The sequence below is a fragment of the Diplotaxodon limnothrissa genome, linkage group LG12 (genome assembly GCF_057381915.1).
Source record: "Diplotaxodon limnothrissa isolate DT_005_m linkage group LG12, D_limnothrissa_male_GT1.1, whole genome shotgun sequence".
NCBI lineage: Eukaryota > Metazoa > Chordata > Actinopteri > Cichliformes > Cichlidae > Diplotaxodon > Diplotaxodon limnothrissa.
This window is the reverse complement of record NC_140607.1, coordinates 31808920-31825793: the sequence shown is the minus strand read 5'-3', so window position 1 is coordinate 31825793 and position 16874 is coordinate 31808920. Positions and strand designations below refer to the sequence as shown.

The following is a 16874-nucleotide window of genomic DNA, read 5'->3' as shown; positions in this document are numbered from 1 at the left end:
TTTTTTGCTTAGAATTGAGATCACGATTCTCTCACGATTTTCTTTTCCAGTATAAATATTTATTGCACTTATTAACTGCACATCAACTTCAGGTGAGACTGAACATAAAAACAATAAATAAACATAAAAACAACAAATGTCTCACATTATGTCGTTGCCGCAAAACGTTGTACTGCTTGAAATTCCATCTCCACCGTTGCTCGACGCTGCGTGTATAGAGCAGGTAGTGCAACAATAGAAAAATAGTTGCGGGACGGCACTGTGTAGCGTTTGTCTAGGGTGTTGATCATTTTCCTAAATCCCTCGTTTTGCACAGTGTTGATGGGAGCCATATCTTTGTTCAGGTGATAAGTAATAGCCTCCGTAATTTCTTTGTGCCTGCGGGAGTTCGACGGGTATAGGAAAGCGCTGTATAAGGTTCCCGTTATTGATGTTTGGGTGGTTGACGGGGTTTTTTCCCCTGCCAATTTTAGCAGCCAGCTTCTGTATCACGTGGTATAAGGCTCCGCCCTTGTCATTTGTTGAGCAGGAAGAGTGAGCGCTTGTTTTCATGCAGATTACGTCCCGGATCAAAATGCGGTACAATCGTCGTCTTTTTTTTTTTTTTTTAAATCATTGTCATTTGGAAATGAGATCGCACATAAGTATGAATTGAGATCGCAATTTTCTAACGATTAATCGTGCAGCCCTAGTTTCAGGATATTGAGCCATTAGAAGAAAGTTGCAGATAAATGAGTGTACATGGACACTGATCTTTGGAAATTAGAATGAAACCCATTTTCACTGGCATGTTGGAAGTGAGAGCCATTGTTGAGATGGTAAAACGTGCTTGATTAATTACTGAAATGGCAAAGTCCTCCCTTGTGACCTCTCTATTTCCTGAGTGGAATGGACAGTCCATTAGTCCATTTAGAGTTTTGACAATCTTCTCAACGCAAACCTCTCAGCTCTGCAGTCTTTATTTTCAACACATATTCCTCCACCACCTCTTTTTTTATAGGTTTGACTGATATAAAGACCTTGTTCATGTAGAGATTTCAAAGACAATTCAACCCACCCTTTGTCCATTCACTTTTCCCCAAAATTGATATGGAATATTTTTAAATATACTCCAGACACTGAAGCAGCTTACTTACTAGATTAACAGTAAATTCAAATTTTTTTTGAGTTTTTGGGGGTTATTGGGATATTTTCATAGGTCATAGTGAATACTTAAGGGTGGAGTGGGGGCAGCTGAACATGTGGTGTTACCTGACTGAATATAGTATACATATAGTATGTATACATACCGTTTACAAGAGTTAAAGGAAAGGGCTGTGCTGTGATTTCTTCTATATTTACTTTTACCTCAAGTTCATAAGTACGAAGACAGAATATCACATTTATTTTTCTCTCACACAAAGCTAAGGTATATTTTCTCACTTTAAAACAAAGGAAAGTAATGTCCTAATCCCAAAGTGATACTCTGAATATATACCAAATGAAAGCAGTGTACAAAAGAAGAATCACTGGTATTAAAATGAGAAAAATCTGTGTAATAAAAGTCTGCCCCATGAATGGCCTTTTGACTCAGACAAGACCCCAGACAAGATTTTTTTTTTCCATGAAATTTGTACCTGTGTAATTACTGTGTTCATGTTGTTTCCATTTTTGAATCTGTGACGTTATGTATTACAGTATAAAAGAAAAATCCCATTTAAAAACTCATACGTTTTGATTTGTTGTCAGACAAAAATGCACACTATATTATATAAAATACTACAACTTTCAGCCTCAGTAAGAAGAATGTAAGAAAATAATCGACGTAAGACTACTTCTTCTGCTTCAAATCAAATTGTACATTTAACCTGTGACCCTTTGCGCCTCAGATCTATTCATTTGTTAGTGAGTGAAATTATCTGGGTATGTCTCTGTTTGTCACCTCCCTCAGTGTTACATACTTCCCTTCTTTTAACGGTCATCTCAATATGGCAACTTTGAGACTGACCCTGAGGATGTGTACACTGACTCCCTGTGGTTTGCGTTAAGTGTTCCATCTGTTCTTGTGGTTAACTTAATGCTTTTTTATGTCACGTTAACCTCAGATATAACCAGTATCCACTGTAAATGTTTATATTTACTTGCATGTGAAGTTTAATGGTGACTTAATGAAACCTGGTGGAAAAGTCTTGCAGTAAGAAACAGCCACTCAAATATAGTATTTGGTTAACCTGTTTATTTTATATGCCTTAGGTAGAATTCCTTTAGGAATTTCACTAACATATTGTCACATTCCACTTTGGCCTTTCTTGCTGCACAACTGATTTAAAATTCTCTCTGAAGTTTAAATTTGGCTCCATTATAACTAAGATGCAAGTAATGAAACTACATTGCAGTGGCATCCTTTTCTTGCTTTTCATCCTTTCCTTCCCTTTCCTGCTTTCTTGACCCCACTCTCTCCTAACCTGTACCTATCTGTGTCCGTGTGTGCTGCGTCCAGGTATCAGGAGGAGTACAGTATGGACTCAACCAATGCCCAGTAAGTCTCTGGCAGCATCATGCTTGCATGGCATGGATTGTGTCTGCAGTGATAACTGGACTGCGAGCACCAAAGCATATGCATAAAGCACTTTTCACTGGATTTTGCCTACACCATGTGTAAACATAATGCCATTACTGTGATAAGTTGCAAAGTTGGTAGATGATGCAGAAAGGTCATTCTTTGGCTACCTTTTCAACAGTTGTTGTGGAAAAGATGTTTGGTCCATTTATGGAAACTGGCCACATTTGATCATACCACTGTAAATGTTGGAAAGGTAGCTTTCAATAAAGTAAATGCTGGTGTATTTGTTTTTCAACTGAATGTGCACGCCAGGCTTCACCACTTCAGTGTTGTCAATGTCCATTTGTGGGCTTGAAACATGCAACTGTGTGAGCAAATATGACAGAATTCCTAGAAAAACAAAGAGCTAAATATTGTTGAAATGGGGGCTGAAAACACTAACATGGAAATGATTCATGCCTTACTTACCATATAATGTGCATGTTGGTGAGTTGAAAATCATTGAAATGTTTATCATCTTTTAGACCGACTGAGTTAGATGGTCTTTTTTTTTTTTTCTTTTTTTTTTTTTTTTTACTGCAATACCTTTTGGGAAATTGAGACATTTCAGTGATAACTCAGATTTTGGGTTGTGGCTGTAGGTGATGGATCATCAATAACGTGGTAAAACCTGAATATGGAATCTGTAGAATTCCTTCTCTTCTGTAGGTGGTTTTCCTTTAGCTGTTATGACTATGAGTTATGACTCGAAATGACAAGTGCAAAGTGTAAATGTATACCAGTCAACAACATCATTGAAACCTTTTCTACAGTTTCACATTAAAACAATACATTTTAATGAGATGATCAATGTTATTTGCATCCCCTGTCAGTGGTTATTATTGATGTGACTGACTGGTACAAGTCACATCATCTCTATGCTGCAATTGTTAGTCATGTTGCAATGAAGTGCTGGGTTCTTTCTGTGTGGGGCTGTAGGTGTGAATGTGACCGTGAATGTTGGTTTTGCCCCTGATGTTGCTCCTGATGGCTGGAATAGATTCCATCCATGAATTGGATAAGTGGATGTTAAGAAAATGGATGAATAAATGGGGGGGGAAAGATTTTCCAGCATATATATATTGGTGTTTCAATTATTCAGATCTAAAAGTTTGAATAAACAACAACAAATTTATAGTCAGATTATGGTTTATTTATTGAACTTGTACAGATAGAGGAAGTTTGTAGTGTTTATGGGAGCAGTTGTCTTGTCTTGTCCAACATATGAATAATGTGCAATAGCAGCTATGGTTAACCTGTAGATGTAAACACCTGCCAAACAAACATTGAATTTGTGACACGTTCTGTAACATTATTAATCCTTCAGCAACATTAATGCTCCAACCTTTTACCGACACACCGCAAAAGAAGCTGAAATGTCAAGATCCTCCCTCCTTTGTCAGAAATGACAGGTCATTTGACCTTTAAGGCTGCGGTTTTATTCTTGATTAACCATCCTGTCAGTAAACTGGAAATGGTAATGTCACATACACTAATGACAGTGAATCTGTGTGTGTTTACTCTATCGGTTATCTGTTCATTTATTTGTTTTTTCTGACTGTCTGTGTAACAAATGTATATGTTTAACTTAATTTAATGAAACCACAGTTAACAGAAAACATATTTGATTACTATTCATTTTCCTTTGGCTCTTATTGAAAACGCTTGTTCAAGAAACACTGGTATAACTTGTCAGCAGCAGACCTTTCAGCTGTGGTTGCTAATAGAATACTTTGTACTGCTGTGTAATGCTACTTTGTTGGCTATGCAGTTGGAGGTTGGGTTGAACATTGTGGGTGTGTTGAGCTATACGCATGTGTTAACTAAAAAGTGCTTAATTAAAGGCAGTGCATTTTAACACGGTGTTAAAGGATATGCCTTTTAAACTGTATTCACTGTGGGGTGATTGACCTTGTTTCCGTGGTGCAGCAGTTGCATTACCCTGGCAACACCATGAGGAATCTTGAAGTCATTTTTAACTAGGATATGTCCTTCAGTGCGCATCATCAATATGTAGGACTGCTTTCTTCCATTTGCGCAATATCTCCAAAATTAGAAACATTGTGTCTGAGAGTGAAACTAGAAACTAGTATTACTTCTAGGCTGGACTACTGTAATTCGTTATTATCAGGATGTTCTACCTGTACCTGAAAAGTTTTCGATTGATCCAAAATGCTGCAGCAAGAGTACTGACAGGGATTAGAAAGAGATAGCATATTTCTCCTGTAATGCTTCTCTTCATTAGCTCCCTGTTGAATCCAGAATTAAATTTAAAATCCTGCTCCTTACATACAAGGTCTTAAATAATCAGGCCTCATCTTGTGTTAATGATGTTTTAGTACCATATCACCCCTTTATGGGACAGACTTCTCATTCCTAGAGTATTTAAAAGTAGAATGGGATGCAGAGCCTTCAGTTTTCAGGCCCATCTTCTGTGGAACCAGCTTCTAGTTTGGATTCAGGAGACAGACACGATCTCTAGTTTTAAGATTAGGCTTAAAACGTTCCTTTCTGATAAAGCATATAGTTGGGGTTGGATCAGGTGACCCTGAATCCTCCCTTAGTTATGCTGCAATAGGTCTAGGTTGCTATGAGATTATCATGATGCATTTAGTGTTTTTTCTTTAATTACCTTTTTCACTATGTTGTTTATACATTCTGCATTTCATATTCGTTATTATTAATCTGACCTTGGTTCTGCTGGAGATTTCTTCCTGTTAAAAGGGAGTTTCTCCTTCCCACTGTCACCAAAGCGCTTGATCATAGGTGGTCATATGATGATTATGGTTTTCTCTGTTTCCTTTGTATTATTGTAGGGTCCTTACTTTACAATATAAAACACCTTGAGGCAACTGTTGTTGTGATTTGGCACCATATAAATAAAATAAAATTGAAGTTGACGCAGTGCAGTGGTTACTTAACCATTTCTTTCAATGATTACAATTTAATGAAACATTAAAACAATATTTAACTGCATTTTTATTTGCCTGTGAAACATTTTCATACAATTCTTGCAAAGGAGGGAAATTCATGAAGTTAGTATTTCCTCTACAAAAAGACATTATTAGGGTATTTTGACATTATTTCTTTTTTTTTTTAAATCCAACTCATGAATAACTTATTTTTTTTTTTACCATTTTATGAATTAGACCCTTCTGTGGTCTTTAACATCACCCCAGTGCCATTATCCAATCTGACAACCTTGTGCTTTTAAGTCTTATCCAGGCACTGAGGTCTCTGCACTTTTTACAGTGCTAAGCCTTAAACTCAGGACCTCTGTAAATCTGGAGTTCATACACATTCTGATTCTTTCATAGAAAAGGATTATCAAAACTCACACATGGAGGCTAGATCTAAATTATTTCTGCACTTAGAGCACTTGAGCAGTACCCTGTTAAAAACCTCAACATTTTGTACCTTTTCGTTTTCTGCGGACAAAGGAACATCTCTTTTATGTGATGTCGCTTTCGTTTTATGAAACTATTCGACAAACAACATTGCTACAATGCTCTTGAAATATTCAGTCAAGAGGAGGATAAATTTGGTTTTACAAAACCAGCACAGTCAGCACAGCAGGCAGCAATCTTAAAGCTGCACATTTGTGTCAGAACTCCTTAATAAACCGTGAAAGACATATGACAGTTGCTTTGAATAAGCAGCTTTCAGATGCCTATTTAAGGCTTCATTGCACTAACGTTTGCTCATACATTCATAAGTATTAGGAACAAAACCATTCAGTGTAATCTGGGTCCGTCAGCGGTCCACACCACCCACGCTCATGTGCAGCAGCTTACAAGTTGTACATATCCTATAGACAACCAGAAATCACCATCCCTGCCCTTTCATGTTTCCCTTGTCTATCCACTGAACACACAGGTCCTATTAAAGTTAGTGAGGAAGGCTTCCCCTCCAGATGATTATGACACAAACACTTACACATCCTTCTTGAGGATTGTGGATTCAGTGTCCATTTGATAAGCTGCCTTCACAGTTAACACAGTCGCGTCTGAGCTGAAGTCCATATTCTATCTTTGCACTATAATAAGGCTTTGGAAAAGTACCTGCAACAATTGGGAAGTTTTGAGTGCTTTAGAGTGATAGAAGTAGAGAATAACAATGAAGCCACTGCTTTTTATTCGAGGAGTATTTTTAGAAGCCTTGCAGCGTTTATATCAGGAACACTTTAGTGGGAGGTGAATAGGACATTTTCTATTTTCAACTCTTTGCTTTGTCAGAGGGGCAGCAGAGCAAATCCGCCATCAGAAAATCTAAAACTGTATTAAGGCTGTGATGTCAAAGAGGTTTTTTTTTAACACTGTTTACAGGTAAGATGCATCATTAATGGTCTGCATAGTGATTCTGTGGCCTGGTTATCATCAGAAACCTTGAATTAATGGGTCGCTTCACTAAGGCTGCCTGGTTGGTCAGGGATAATCAAACTGATGTGTTACAGATTTGGTTCTTTGCAACTAGTTGCAACTGGCAGACTGCAAACTAAAACATACAAGGCAAGGTTGCTGTTGATTGGGCTCTGCAATAGATGCAGAGCATGAAGCATCTGAGTACCATCTTAGGACTGATATCTGTTGTAGGCTCCTTCTTGAGTGACTATTACGACCCCCATTGTCTTGTTGTGGTGTTTGCCTGTGCTTGATTCTGCAAAACCCTCACACATATTCCATATGGCGCAGAGCATCTGGCGGCTGTTAGACAGAATTTGTTTTTTGTTCGTTATTTATTTATTTTTTTTTAATCTAGAATGGGGCTTTGAACAGATCTGTTCTGCTCGTCTGATTATCCCGAGGTCAACAAGCTGTTTGATGTTTATTTACATGGTCTACAAAGCAGTTGTAGTTGTTCAGTGTCTCACATGAGGAGCTCATAAAATTGCAATCCTGTCACAGGCAGCGGTCACTGTAAACAGCATTTGTATTTGTGTTTGTTTGTGTGCCACCTCAATACTATACATATATGTATATATATTAGTGTTGAAGCTCTATATACCGTAAAGAGTTGTTAGTTGAGGACTCAAGGTCATATGATGCATCTATCCTGTGTGCGAACAAAGGGACTGCATCTTCTTAAAGTTATTGTCTGTTGTGAACACTGTGTGACTCCTTGGATATACAGACTACTAATCATCTTACCCTACAGTCATTGGTGGTGGTTGTTTGCAGACTCGAGATGCCAAAGGAAAGAGAGTATGTACTTGAAAGGTATTGCTGTGGGTTCACAGCTCCTGGCAGCCACCTTATGTGTAAGAAGACCTTTGGTCAGAAGTGTTTTATAAGCACGATAAAAGGTAAGGACAGCAAATGTTTATCCTTGTGTATTATGTGGACAGAAATAAGTGTGATGAGAAGTGCTGTAAGGCCATAATTTTGACTGGCTAGTTTAAAAAAAAAAAAAAATCCACAGAGGCAATTCAGTAATTTATAGCTTCTTATTCAAGTCCATTTTTTGCTTTTTCAGTTGTGAAGGACCATAGCTTAGAACTGTATTCTGAATCTTTGTCAGTAAAATATTGTTTATATGGTTCAAATGACTGAAATTATAGAACAAATGCACAGTTTTGAGACTACTGAATGTTGGGTTAAGTCATTTTTAAATATAGTCTCAGGAACTTTATGACATGGAAATTGAGAGCCATTGGTCTTAAGAAAGTAATGGAAAGCTAGAGCCATATGCAAGACATGTCTGAATGGCATATTGAAGTCCTAGTTGTTGACATATTTCTTGTTGTGTACTTTGTGTAGCAAAGCATATACAAAATCGACTTTTCTTCAATCCAAAATACTTTGATTGATTGATTGATTGGTAATTTATTTCAACATGTGAACAATATACAAGTACATTTAGAAAAGAAATGAGAGAAAAAAAAATATACTATACAAATTACATACAAAAAAACATTCTGATTAATTTACATGTTGAAAGGGAGTGGGAAGAAGTATACACTTATTTAATCCCACCCCTGTCCCATAAATTATCAGTGAATATTTAGTCAGCTTCCTTACTGATATAATTTGTAATAAAAATAGTGAACAGATTTCTGATATACTATATACTATAATATCACATCATGAATTTTTTGTTTGTTTGTTTTTAAATAGAGACATTCACTTAATTTAAATATTTTCCTTTTCTTTATAGATCGAGAAGATCATATTTTTATAACTCTTTTTGAACAGTTTTATGTTTGGACATTGCTTTAATTCCATATTCAGTTTGTTCCATAGTTTCACTCCTTGAACAGAAACACAAAAGCCTTTTCTTGTAGTACGTACCTTCATTGTTTTGAAGTTACAAAAACCCCTTAAATTATAACTTCCTTCTTTCAAAAAAAACATACTCTGAATATTACCTGGCAGTTCTTTATTTTTTGCTTTGAATAGAATTTGTGCTGTTTGGAATTTCACTATATCGTCAATTTTCAATATTTCAGACTGCAAAAATAGTGAGTTTGTATGTTCCCTATAACCTGCATTGTGGATGATTCGAATTGCTTTCTTTTGAAGAGTAAAAAGTGAATGTAATGTGGTTTTATAGTTATTGCCCCAGACCTCTGCACAATAGCTTAAGTATGGTGAAACCAGTGAACAGTAGAGAATATGAAGTGATGTTCTGTCGAATACCTGTTTTGCCTTGTTTAGTACTGCAATGCTTCGTGATACTTTGGAATGAATATATCTTACGTGAGCTCTCCAGTTAAGTTTTTCATCTATTATTACCCCCAGAAATTTATTTTCACTGACTCTTTCAATATCAACACCATTTATTTGAATCTTTGCATTTGTATTTAAACTACTATTTCCAAATAACATAAGTTTAGATTTATTCAAATTTAATGATAATTTGTTTTTATCAAGCCAGAACTTCACTTTACTTATTTCATTAGTCATATCCTCCAATAAATTCTGCAGATCATCACCAGAGCAAAAAATGTTTGTATCGTCAGCAAAGAGAACCATTTTTAATACTTTGGACACTTTACAGATGTCGTTAATGTACAAGTTGAAGAATTTTGGACCCAAAACTGACCCTTGGGGTACACCACAAGCAATGTCCATACATAAGGAGCAACCACCATTTATTTTCACAAACTGCTTTCTGTCACTTAAATAACTCCGGACCCAATCTAAAACTACCCCTCTGACACCATAACGTTCCAGTTTTCTTATTAATATATCATGATCTATAGTGTCAAATGCCTTTGTCAAGTCTATGAATAACCCAGCCACATATTGCTTTTTGTCTATGGAATTTGTGATGTATTCTATTGAATCTAATAGTGCCGATGATGTTGATCTGCTTGATCTGAATCCGTACTGACTCTCAGTGAGTAGTTTATGTTTATCTATAAATTTTTCCAGTCTGTTTTTAAACAGTTTTTCAAGAACTTTTGAGAATTGAGGTAGTAAAGAGACAGGCCTGTAGTTTGTGAAATGGTGTTTGTTTCCAGATTTGTATAGAGGTATAACTTTTGCTATTTTCATTCTGTCTGGAAATCGAACAGTTTGAAATGATAAATTACAGATGTATGTAAATGGTTTTATAATAGCCTCAATGACTCTTTTAACCACTATCATATCAATATCATTACAATCCAAAGATTTGTGATTTTTACATTTTTTGACAATTTCAAGAACTTCATTTTCATCAACGGCTGTGAGAAACATAGAATATGGATTTCTGTCAATCAGTGTATCGGGTTTTTCCTGTGCTTTCCCAGGATGAGTGATTGTTCTTGCTAAATTTGGTCCAGCAGTTACAAAGAATTCATTGAGACTATTTGCCACAACATCCATATTGTATTCTTCATGGTCATTACAAATGAAATACTTGGGATAGTTCTTTTGTCCAGTCCCACATTTTATAACACTGTTCAGGATTTCCCATAATCTTTTATTATTATTTCTATTTATATCTAATTGCTTCTTATAGTATTCCTTTTTACTAAATCTAAGTATATTAGTTAACCTATTTTTATATCTTTTGTATCTGATTTCAGCATCTTTAGTTCTCGTTCTTAAGAACTCTCTGTATAGAGCATTTTTCTTTATACATGCATTTTGCAGACCTTTTGTTATCCATGGACAGTCCATATATTTCTGTTTCCTACTATATTGCTTTATTGGACAGTTGGTATTGTACAGTAATGTAAATATTCTAAGGAATTTATTATAAGCACTATTAACGTCCTGTTCCTGATATACTTCACCCCAGTTTTCCTTCAATAAATCTTTTTTAAATGCATTCATTCTTTCTTCTGTTCTTACTCGTCTGTACTCTTTTTTACTGTCCATTTTATTGATCTTGTAATTCCTATCATAGATTGTAAAAATTGGAAGATGGTCACTTATGTCGTTAATCAGGAGTCCACTTACAGTCTTATTTTCAATGTCATTTGCAAAAATGTTGTCTATGAGAGTTGCACAATGTGATGTAATCCTGGTAGGTCTAGTAATTTTAGGGAATAGATTCATACAGTGCATTGTGTTTATAAATTCCTCAGTGGTTTTATGTTTATTTGGGTTTAGCAAATCAATATTGAAGTCTCCACAAATGAAAACTTTTTTGCGAGCTATTTCAATAAATGTTTCTTCTATCCAGTCTTTAAATGTCTCAATACTACTACCTGGAGCTCTGTATATACAGCTAATGATTACATTTTTACTTTTTTCTTTACAAATTTCAACTGTAATACATTCTAGTACATTATCAATCACCATCGTCATCTTTTCCACCACATTAAATTTCAAGGATTTGTCCACATACAAGGCCACTCCTCCTCCTCCTTTGTTTCGCCTAGTTATAAATGTGAATTCATAACCCTCCAGTTCAAAGTCTGTTCCTTTTTCCATATTGATCCAAGTTTCTGATAAGGTAATGACACTAAATGGATGTGAAAACTGGTTAAGATATTCTTTGATATGACTAAAATTAGCATAGAGACTTCTACAGTTAAAGTGGATAATTGATAATTTATTCTCAGTTTTAATCCTCTGATTGTAGTCTTTATTTGTATAGTAGCAGCAATTGTTATTGTTAGATGAGAAAAAGTTGTTGTCTGGATCTATTTCATATTCCAAGTCGTGTGTATTGTGATCCATATAGTTAAATGTTTTCAGTTCCAATTGATCATATTCTGCAACTGTCTGACTGATGCAGCTGATTCTTCCAGATGTATCTGAGTTCTTCCTTCCAGTGTGTGTCATAAGTGAGTGTGTGGTTGTCTGTTACCTTGTTTGGCGTCCAGATCGTGTTGCTCACTGATATTTTTCGAGATCCGCCATATTTTTAATGGTCAGAACTTTGGCTTCCTCTGGTGATCCGTTTAGTTTAATGAATATTTTGCAGTTCGTCGTCCAAGTGCCTTGGATTTTTCCCAGCTTCTTAAGGTGTCGCGCTTTTTTGGCTATTTCAGCGTTGTGTTTGGTTAGATGTTCATTGATAAAGACATTAGATCCTTTTAATTTTCTTCCTTGTTTCAGCAGCGTAATCTTGTGCTTTCGATTTACAAACCTTAATATAATAGCCGGTATGTTGCCGTTCCTCCTGGGAAGAGGGTGGCATGCTTCGACAGAGTTACAGTCCAGGGCAATCCCTTTGGACCGCAGGAAAGCAGCCACCTGTTGTTCCGTGGAGCTAATGTCAAGCTCTCCAGGTTCCTCGTTGCTGTCAGCGGTCACCGCCTGAGCGTATGACCGGGGTTTAATATGGAGCCCAGTGATGATGACGTCGTTTATCCTGGAGTATTGTTCCAGGTCAGCGACCTTACTTTCCAGGTATGCAATCTTTTTATCTTTTTCGGCATTTTGGATGCGGAGGAGCTTTACCTCCTCCACAATTTCAATGATATTTTTCTGCTGCAACCTGATAGTAGAAATTTCCTCCATTATGAAGTCAAGGGACTTTTTAATGTCCTCGACTTCCTCAGCTGTCGGTGTCCTCTTCGGCCCCATTTTATCTGGTTACCCTGGTAGCAGGTTCGGTCAGCTGATTCCTCAGTCAGCTGTTAGCCTGGTAACGCGTTGGCTAGCCTTACTTTATAATGTCCCCCCAAACTACAGTTTCTTCTCTTACTTAAATAACTGAAAATGCTCTGCTACTAGAAAGAGGTATAAATACTTACATGAAAATCTGATCTATACACCCACCTTTACCTGGCATGTTTGAGCTTACCAAACAAAAGCAGCTGCAACAGATTTATATAACACATCAGATTACAGTTACTTACATCATTTTCCAGTATATTTATACATTCACCAGATAACATGACATCGACCCTTTTCTCCCTTTTCACTCATCTCCATCTTTGGATATCTTTACCTTTAACCACTTTGCCTCCATTAGCCTCCTTAAAATGTCCATGTTCAGCTGGGTGAAGGTGATTTAAGTGTCTGATTAGGTTTATTGTTAGGAAGTTTTTATGATGGTCCCTCCATGATTTTCTTTGGTGAAGTTTGCCTTCCCTCCAAGTGAAGAGCTTCCATGCTAAAGACATGTTTTTTTGTGGATGTGAATATGCGTGACAATTTATATGCACCACAGGACACATGTTGTACATGCATGAAGCAGGCCGGCTCAAAATCAGAAATACCCAAAGCCAAGATTGCTGGAAATTGGCCTTTTCCGGTCCCTTGCTGGTCGATTGCTGTGTCTGTAGTATTTTACAGAAACATAAAACTTAAATAATCAAGTAACCTAGAATTAAAACTTTGCGGCCTTTTCATTTGTAAAGTAGCTACTCTCTGTAAAGAATGTATTCGATTTGCTGCTGGGCTTTTTTTTCTGTTAAATGAGTAATTCCCAAAGTGTTCAGTTAAGTATTAATGTACTCAGTTTGTGTTTTCCTTTAGTCGTGTCTTAAATCAAGATTTAAGTTTTATAAATAAGTAATCAGTCTGTAAATCCACAAATTTTATTTTTCCTTACAACAATGGTTGGCTTAGGTTTTGCTCTGTTCACATTTGTCCATGTGCTTATAGGCAACAGGGTAAATAAAAGGCCCTAGTAACTTTCATTCAACTTTATAAGTTCTTTTACAGCTTCTTAGGTGACCGATACCAGTGAGTGAGATATGTGTGTGATGGAGTCTGTATGGATGGGGATTTGGAGATGATGGCTTCTACATGTGTGTCGGTGTGTGCATTTGGCTCCGTCTGTCTCTGACTAATTCCTCGTGCAAGGAAAGCATGCCACACAGACACGTGAGTGAACATTTCCTGCACTGAAAACTGTCTCTATGGCAATACGGAAGGAGGAGAGAGGGGATTAGCTGGGAAATGGCTCATATCATGTTCTTTCTCCTACCTACACTCTTTATCTACACACACATAGTCCCTTTGGAGTAGGCTGCTGTAATTGCCCCTTAGCTCGCTTCTCTCCTCCCTTGTCTTTTCGCACCCTGTATTCATCTTGTCAGACAAGGTGGAAAGCTGCAAGGGTCCCTGCTGTGACTGTAAGACCATTATTACTTTCCCTTCATGTTCTTTACTGACAACAAGCTCTGTATATTACTGAAATGGGCAATAGGCCTGGCTCATTACCTTCAATTGTCTAACCTACCCACAATTCTGTAGCTACGTCATCATTCATGCTTAAGTGATTGTTTGGTCCATTATGTCTGCTCAAATCTTTAATAGCTTTGCATGTGTCATAGTAGGTGTGACCACTTAAAAAGCATTGCTAAAGTGCTATAGTTTTTAATAGGGAGATAATTGTCAATTATTAATGGAAGCTTTTTTTTTGGTGCTGTTTATAAAGCGGGCTCTCCACTTGTATTCTCTCTTATTTATGTGAAGAAATAAGGCTAGACTCCAGAGGTACTGATTGTCTCTCAAATTGTAAACAAGGTTTCAGAGTGCTGAATGTGTTGGCACTCTTAAAAGTCGCAAATAAATATTACAAATTTTATGAAATGTTTAGAAATATTAAGCAATCAGAAATGATTCAGTCCTATTTTGCCCTTTTCACAGAACAAATTAGTCAATTTGAATAAATATCTCACTAAAGTAATTAAAAAAATACTTTAAAACAAAGTATTTCTCTGAATGTGGAGAAGTTTCGCAGTCGCTGTCGAGAGATTGTCAGTATATTTACATAAATCTTCATTAATGACTGCAGATGCTGTACGTTTGAATTTCAAGTTAGATGTGAATGTACTTGTGCTCAATATTGTTATTGTACATGGCAGACAGTAAATGCTGGGTAACAGAATTAGTGAAAATAATATACAGCTTATTCTAAGTCTGTATAGATTTGCATGTGATCTGCTGGCTGGAGTTTACTGGAAAAAAACTCAATTCTGTTGACAAGAAGTGAAAAATCACAATAAAATGAAACGTACGAAACATGAAGACTTCTGGGAAATGTCACCATATTGTTACTGTTTTCTTCTATGCTTAACCTTTCTGCATTGCCCCCACAGGGTTCAGGTAGAGTTCTATGTGAACGAAAACACCTTCAAGGAGAGGCTAAAGCTTTTCTTCATCAAAAACCAAAGGTCAAGTAAGTAACCATAAACTATGCTATCTTTTAGAGTGAAAATGGTAAGCGGCTTGCTACTGCTAGATACTTTCTGAGCCAAATGAATAATAAGTGCATAATAAAGGAAATGACAGCCAATGATGACATATTTCCACTTTGTGTCTCAGTTGGGGCTTTCATTATTACATTAGCTGCCTCATTGTTGGGGTTTTAGGTGTTCAAGCTGTGACCCAGCGTGGACAGAAGAATATGGCTCATTTGTGGAGAGATGAGGCAGAGCTGCAGTGTTTTTCTCATTAGGACATGCCACATTGTCTCTAAAGAAGACACTGGCATGACTCAGCAGTTTGGTGCACTGTGTCTGGAAGCTGTTCATTTGCATGTAGTTATAAAAATGTACACTATGGGAACTCTCCCATATATAGTTGGACATGTTGTTACCGGGTCCGTGACGCTGGCTCTGCTTTCGTTCGCTCAGCTTGTTGTTGTCACTAGGCAGCCATAGTCTTTGACATAAAACAGCAGGTTTTAATGAAAATGTCACATCGTGCTGCGGGGGTCTTCTGCTCCATTTGTTGTTTGTTTGTCTGCCCTGTTTCAAACCTTTTTAACACTGACGCAGGCTTCATCGCAAGGGGTCGTGTCACTAGCGATTAGCTAACTCACTGGCTGGATGACTGACTGGCTAGCTGACACTGCTAGATTTAAAAAAGCTTCTGTCATCTTCTGTCAGGCTTTAGTTTTTATGTGTATTATTTAGTGTTGTATGTAGCAGGTTGTATGTGAGTTTATCAGTACACTTATGTCCACAAAAAAAACCTTGTGACTTCATAAACATTATTATCACCCATTGTCATGTTTAGGCTGTGTGCAGGCAGGAGAGGACCCAAACGCAAGCTCACGGGAAAACAGGACTGAACTCAAAATACAGCTTTATTGCTGACGGAAGTTAAGGCGATACAAGATAATATGGAACTAAACTGGGACGCATAAAGGAACTGACTCACAAGGAAACACACGGCGGAGCACACAGTCATGAGGGAGATTGCGACACTGACACAGAGAAACACAGGGCTTAAATACACTGGGAAATAACAAGGGGAATGAGACACAGAAGGGGAGCACAGCTGGGAGAAATCGGACATAACGAGACCCAAGGGAAGCGAAACTCAATACATTCACGTAGGACACAGACCTTCAAAGTAAAACAGGAAATGTAACATAGACGCAGACTTGACTAGGGGAGACAGAGCAACTAAGAAACACAGAGAAAAATAACAGGGAGACACAGAGGGCGGCTAACTAAATATTCAGAAAACTAAAGAGAATACAAGAAAGTCAAACTAAGACACTAGACTAAAGAATAAACTGGGGCAACAAAGAGAACTAAGATCATAATACAAAAACTCAGAGACATAAGAAACTCAAAACACTGGGTCACCAACCCAGGACCGTGACACCCACACCCATGGCTATTTCTATGCAAGCCCACCAGGCATTCATACTGCTTTGTAATGCTTCTGCACATTGTTAGGATACAAAAGTGCTAGTGTTATTTTTGTGTTCTTCTTGAAGGATTTGAAGGATGTGCGTCATGGAAAATCAGGTGTGCCAGGCTGCTGTAGAGGCATGGAAATATAATAGTTATGGTTCAGGGGTAAAAGCATTTTATGCACCCAAACGACCACAATTTGAGCAGTAGCAGTTCGCTATGATGAAGAGAATTTGCTGGATTTGTTGTTGACAGCAGTCTCTGTTTGAACTTCAGACTGCAGACAAAGTGTACACAAAAAAGAGTGGA

General features: G+C 37.1%; 1 protein-coding gene across 1 annotated transcript in view; it reads left to right on the top strand.

The window, feature by feature from the left end:
* The window catches only part of kcnt1b (potassium sodium-activated channel subfamily T member 1b), a 66537-nt gene that overhangs the window by 23787 nt on the left and 25876 nt on the right, over nt 1-16874 (top strand). Inside the window, exon 4 of the mRNA XM_085367489.1 lies at nt 15015-15094. Within this exon, the coding sequence (XP_085223615.1) occupies nt 15015-15094 (80 nt within the window). The remainder of the gene's footprint in view (nt 1-15014; nt 15095-16874) is intronic.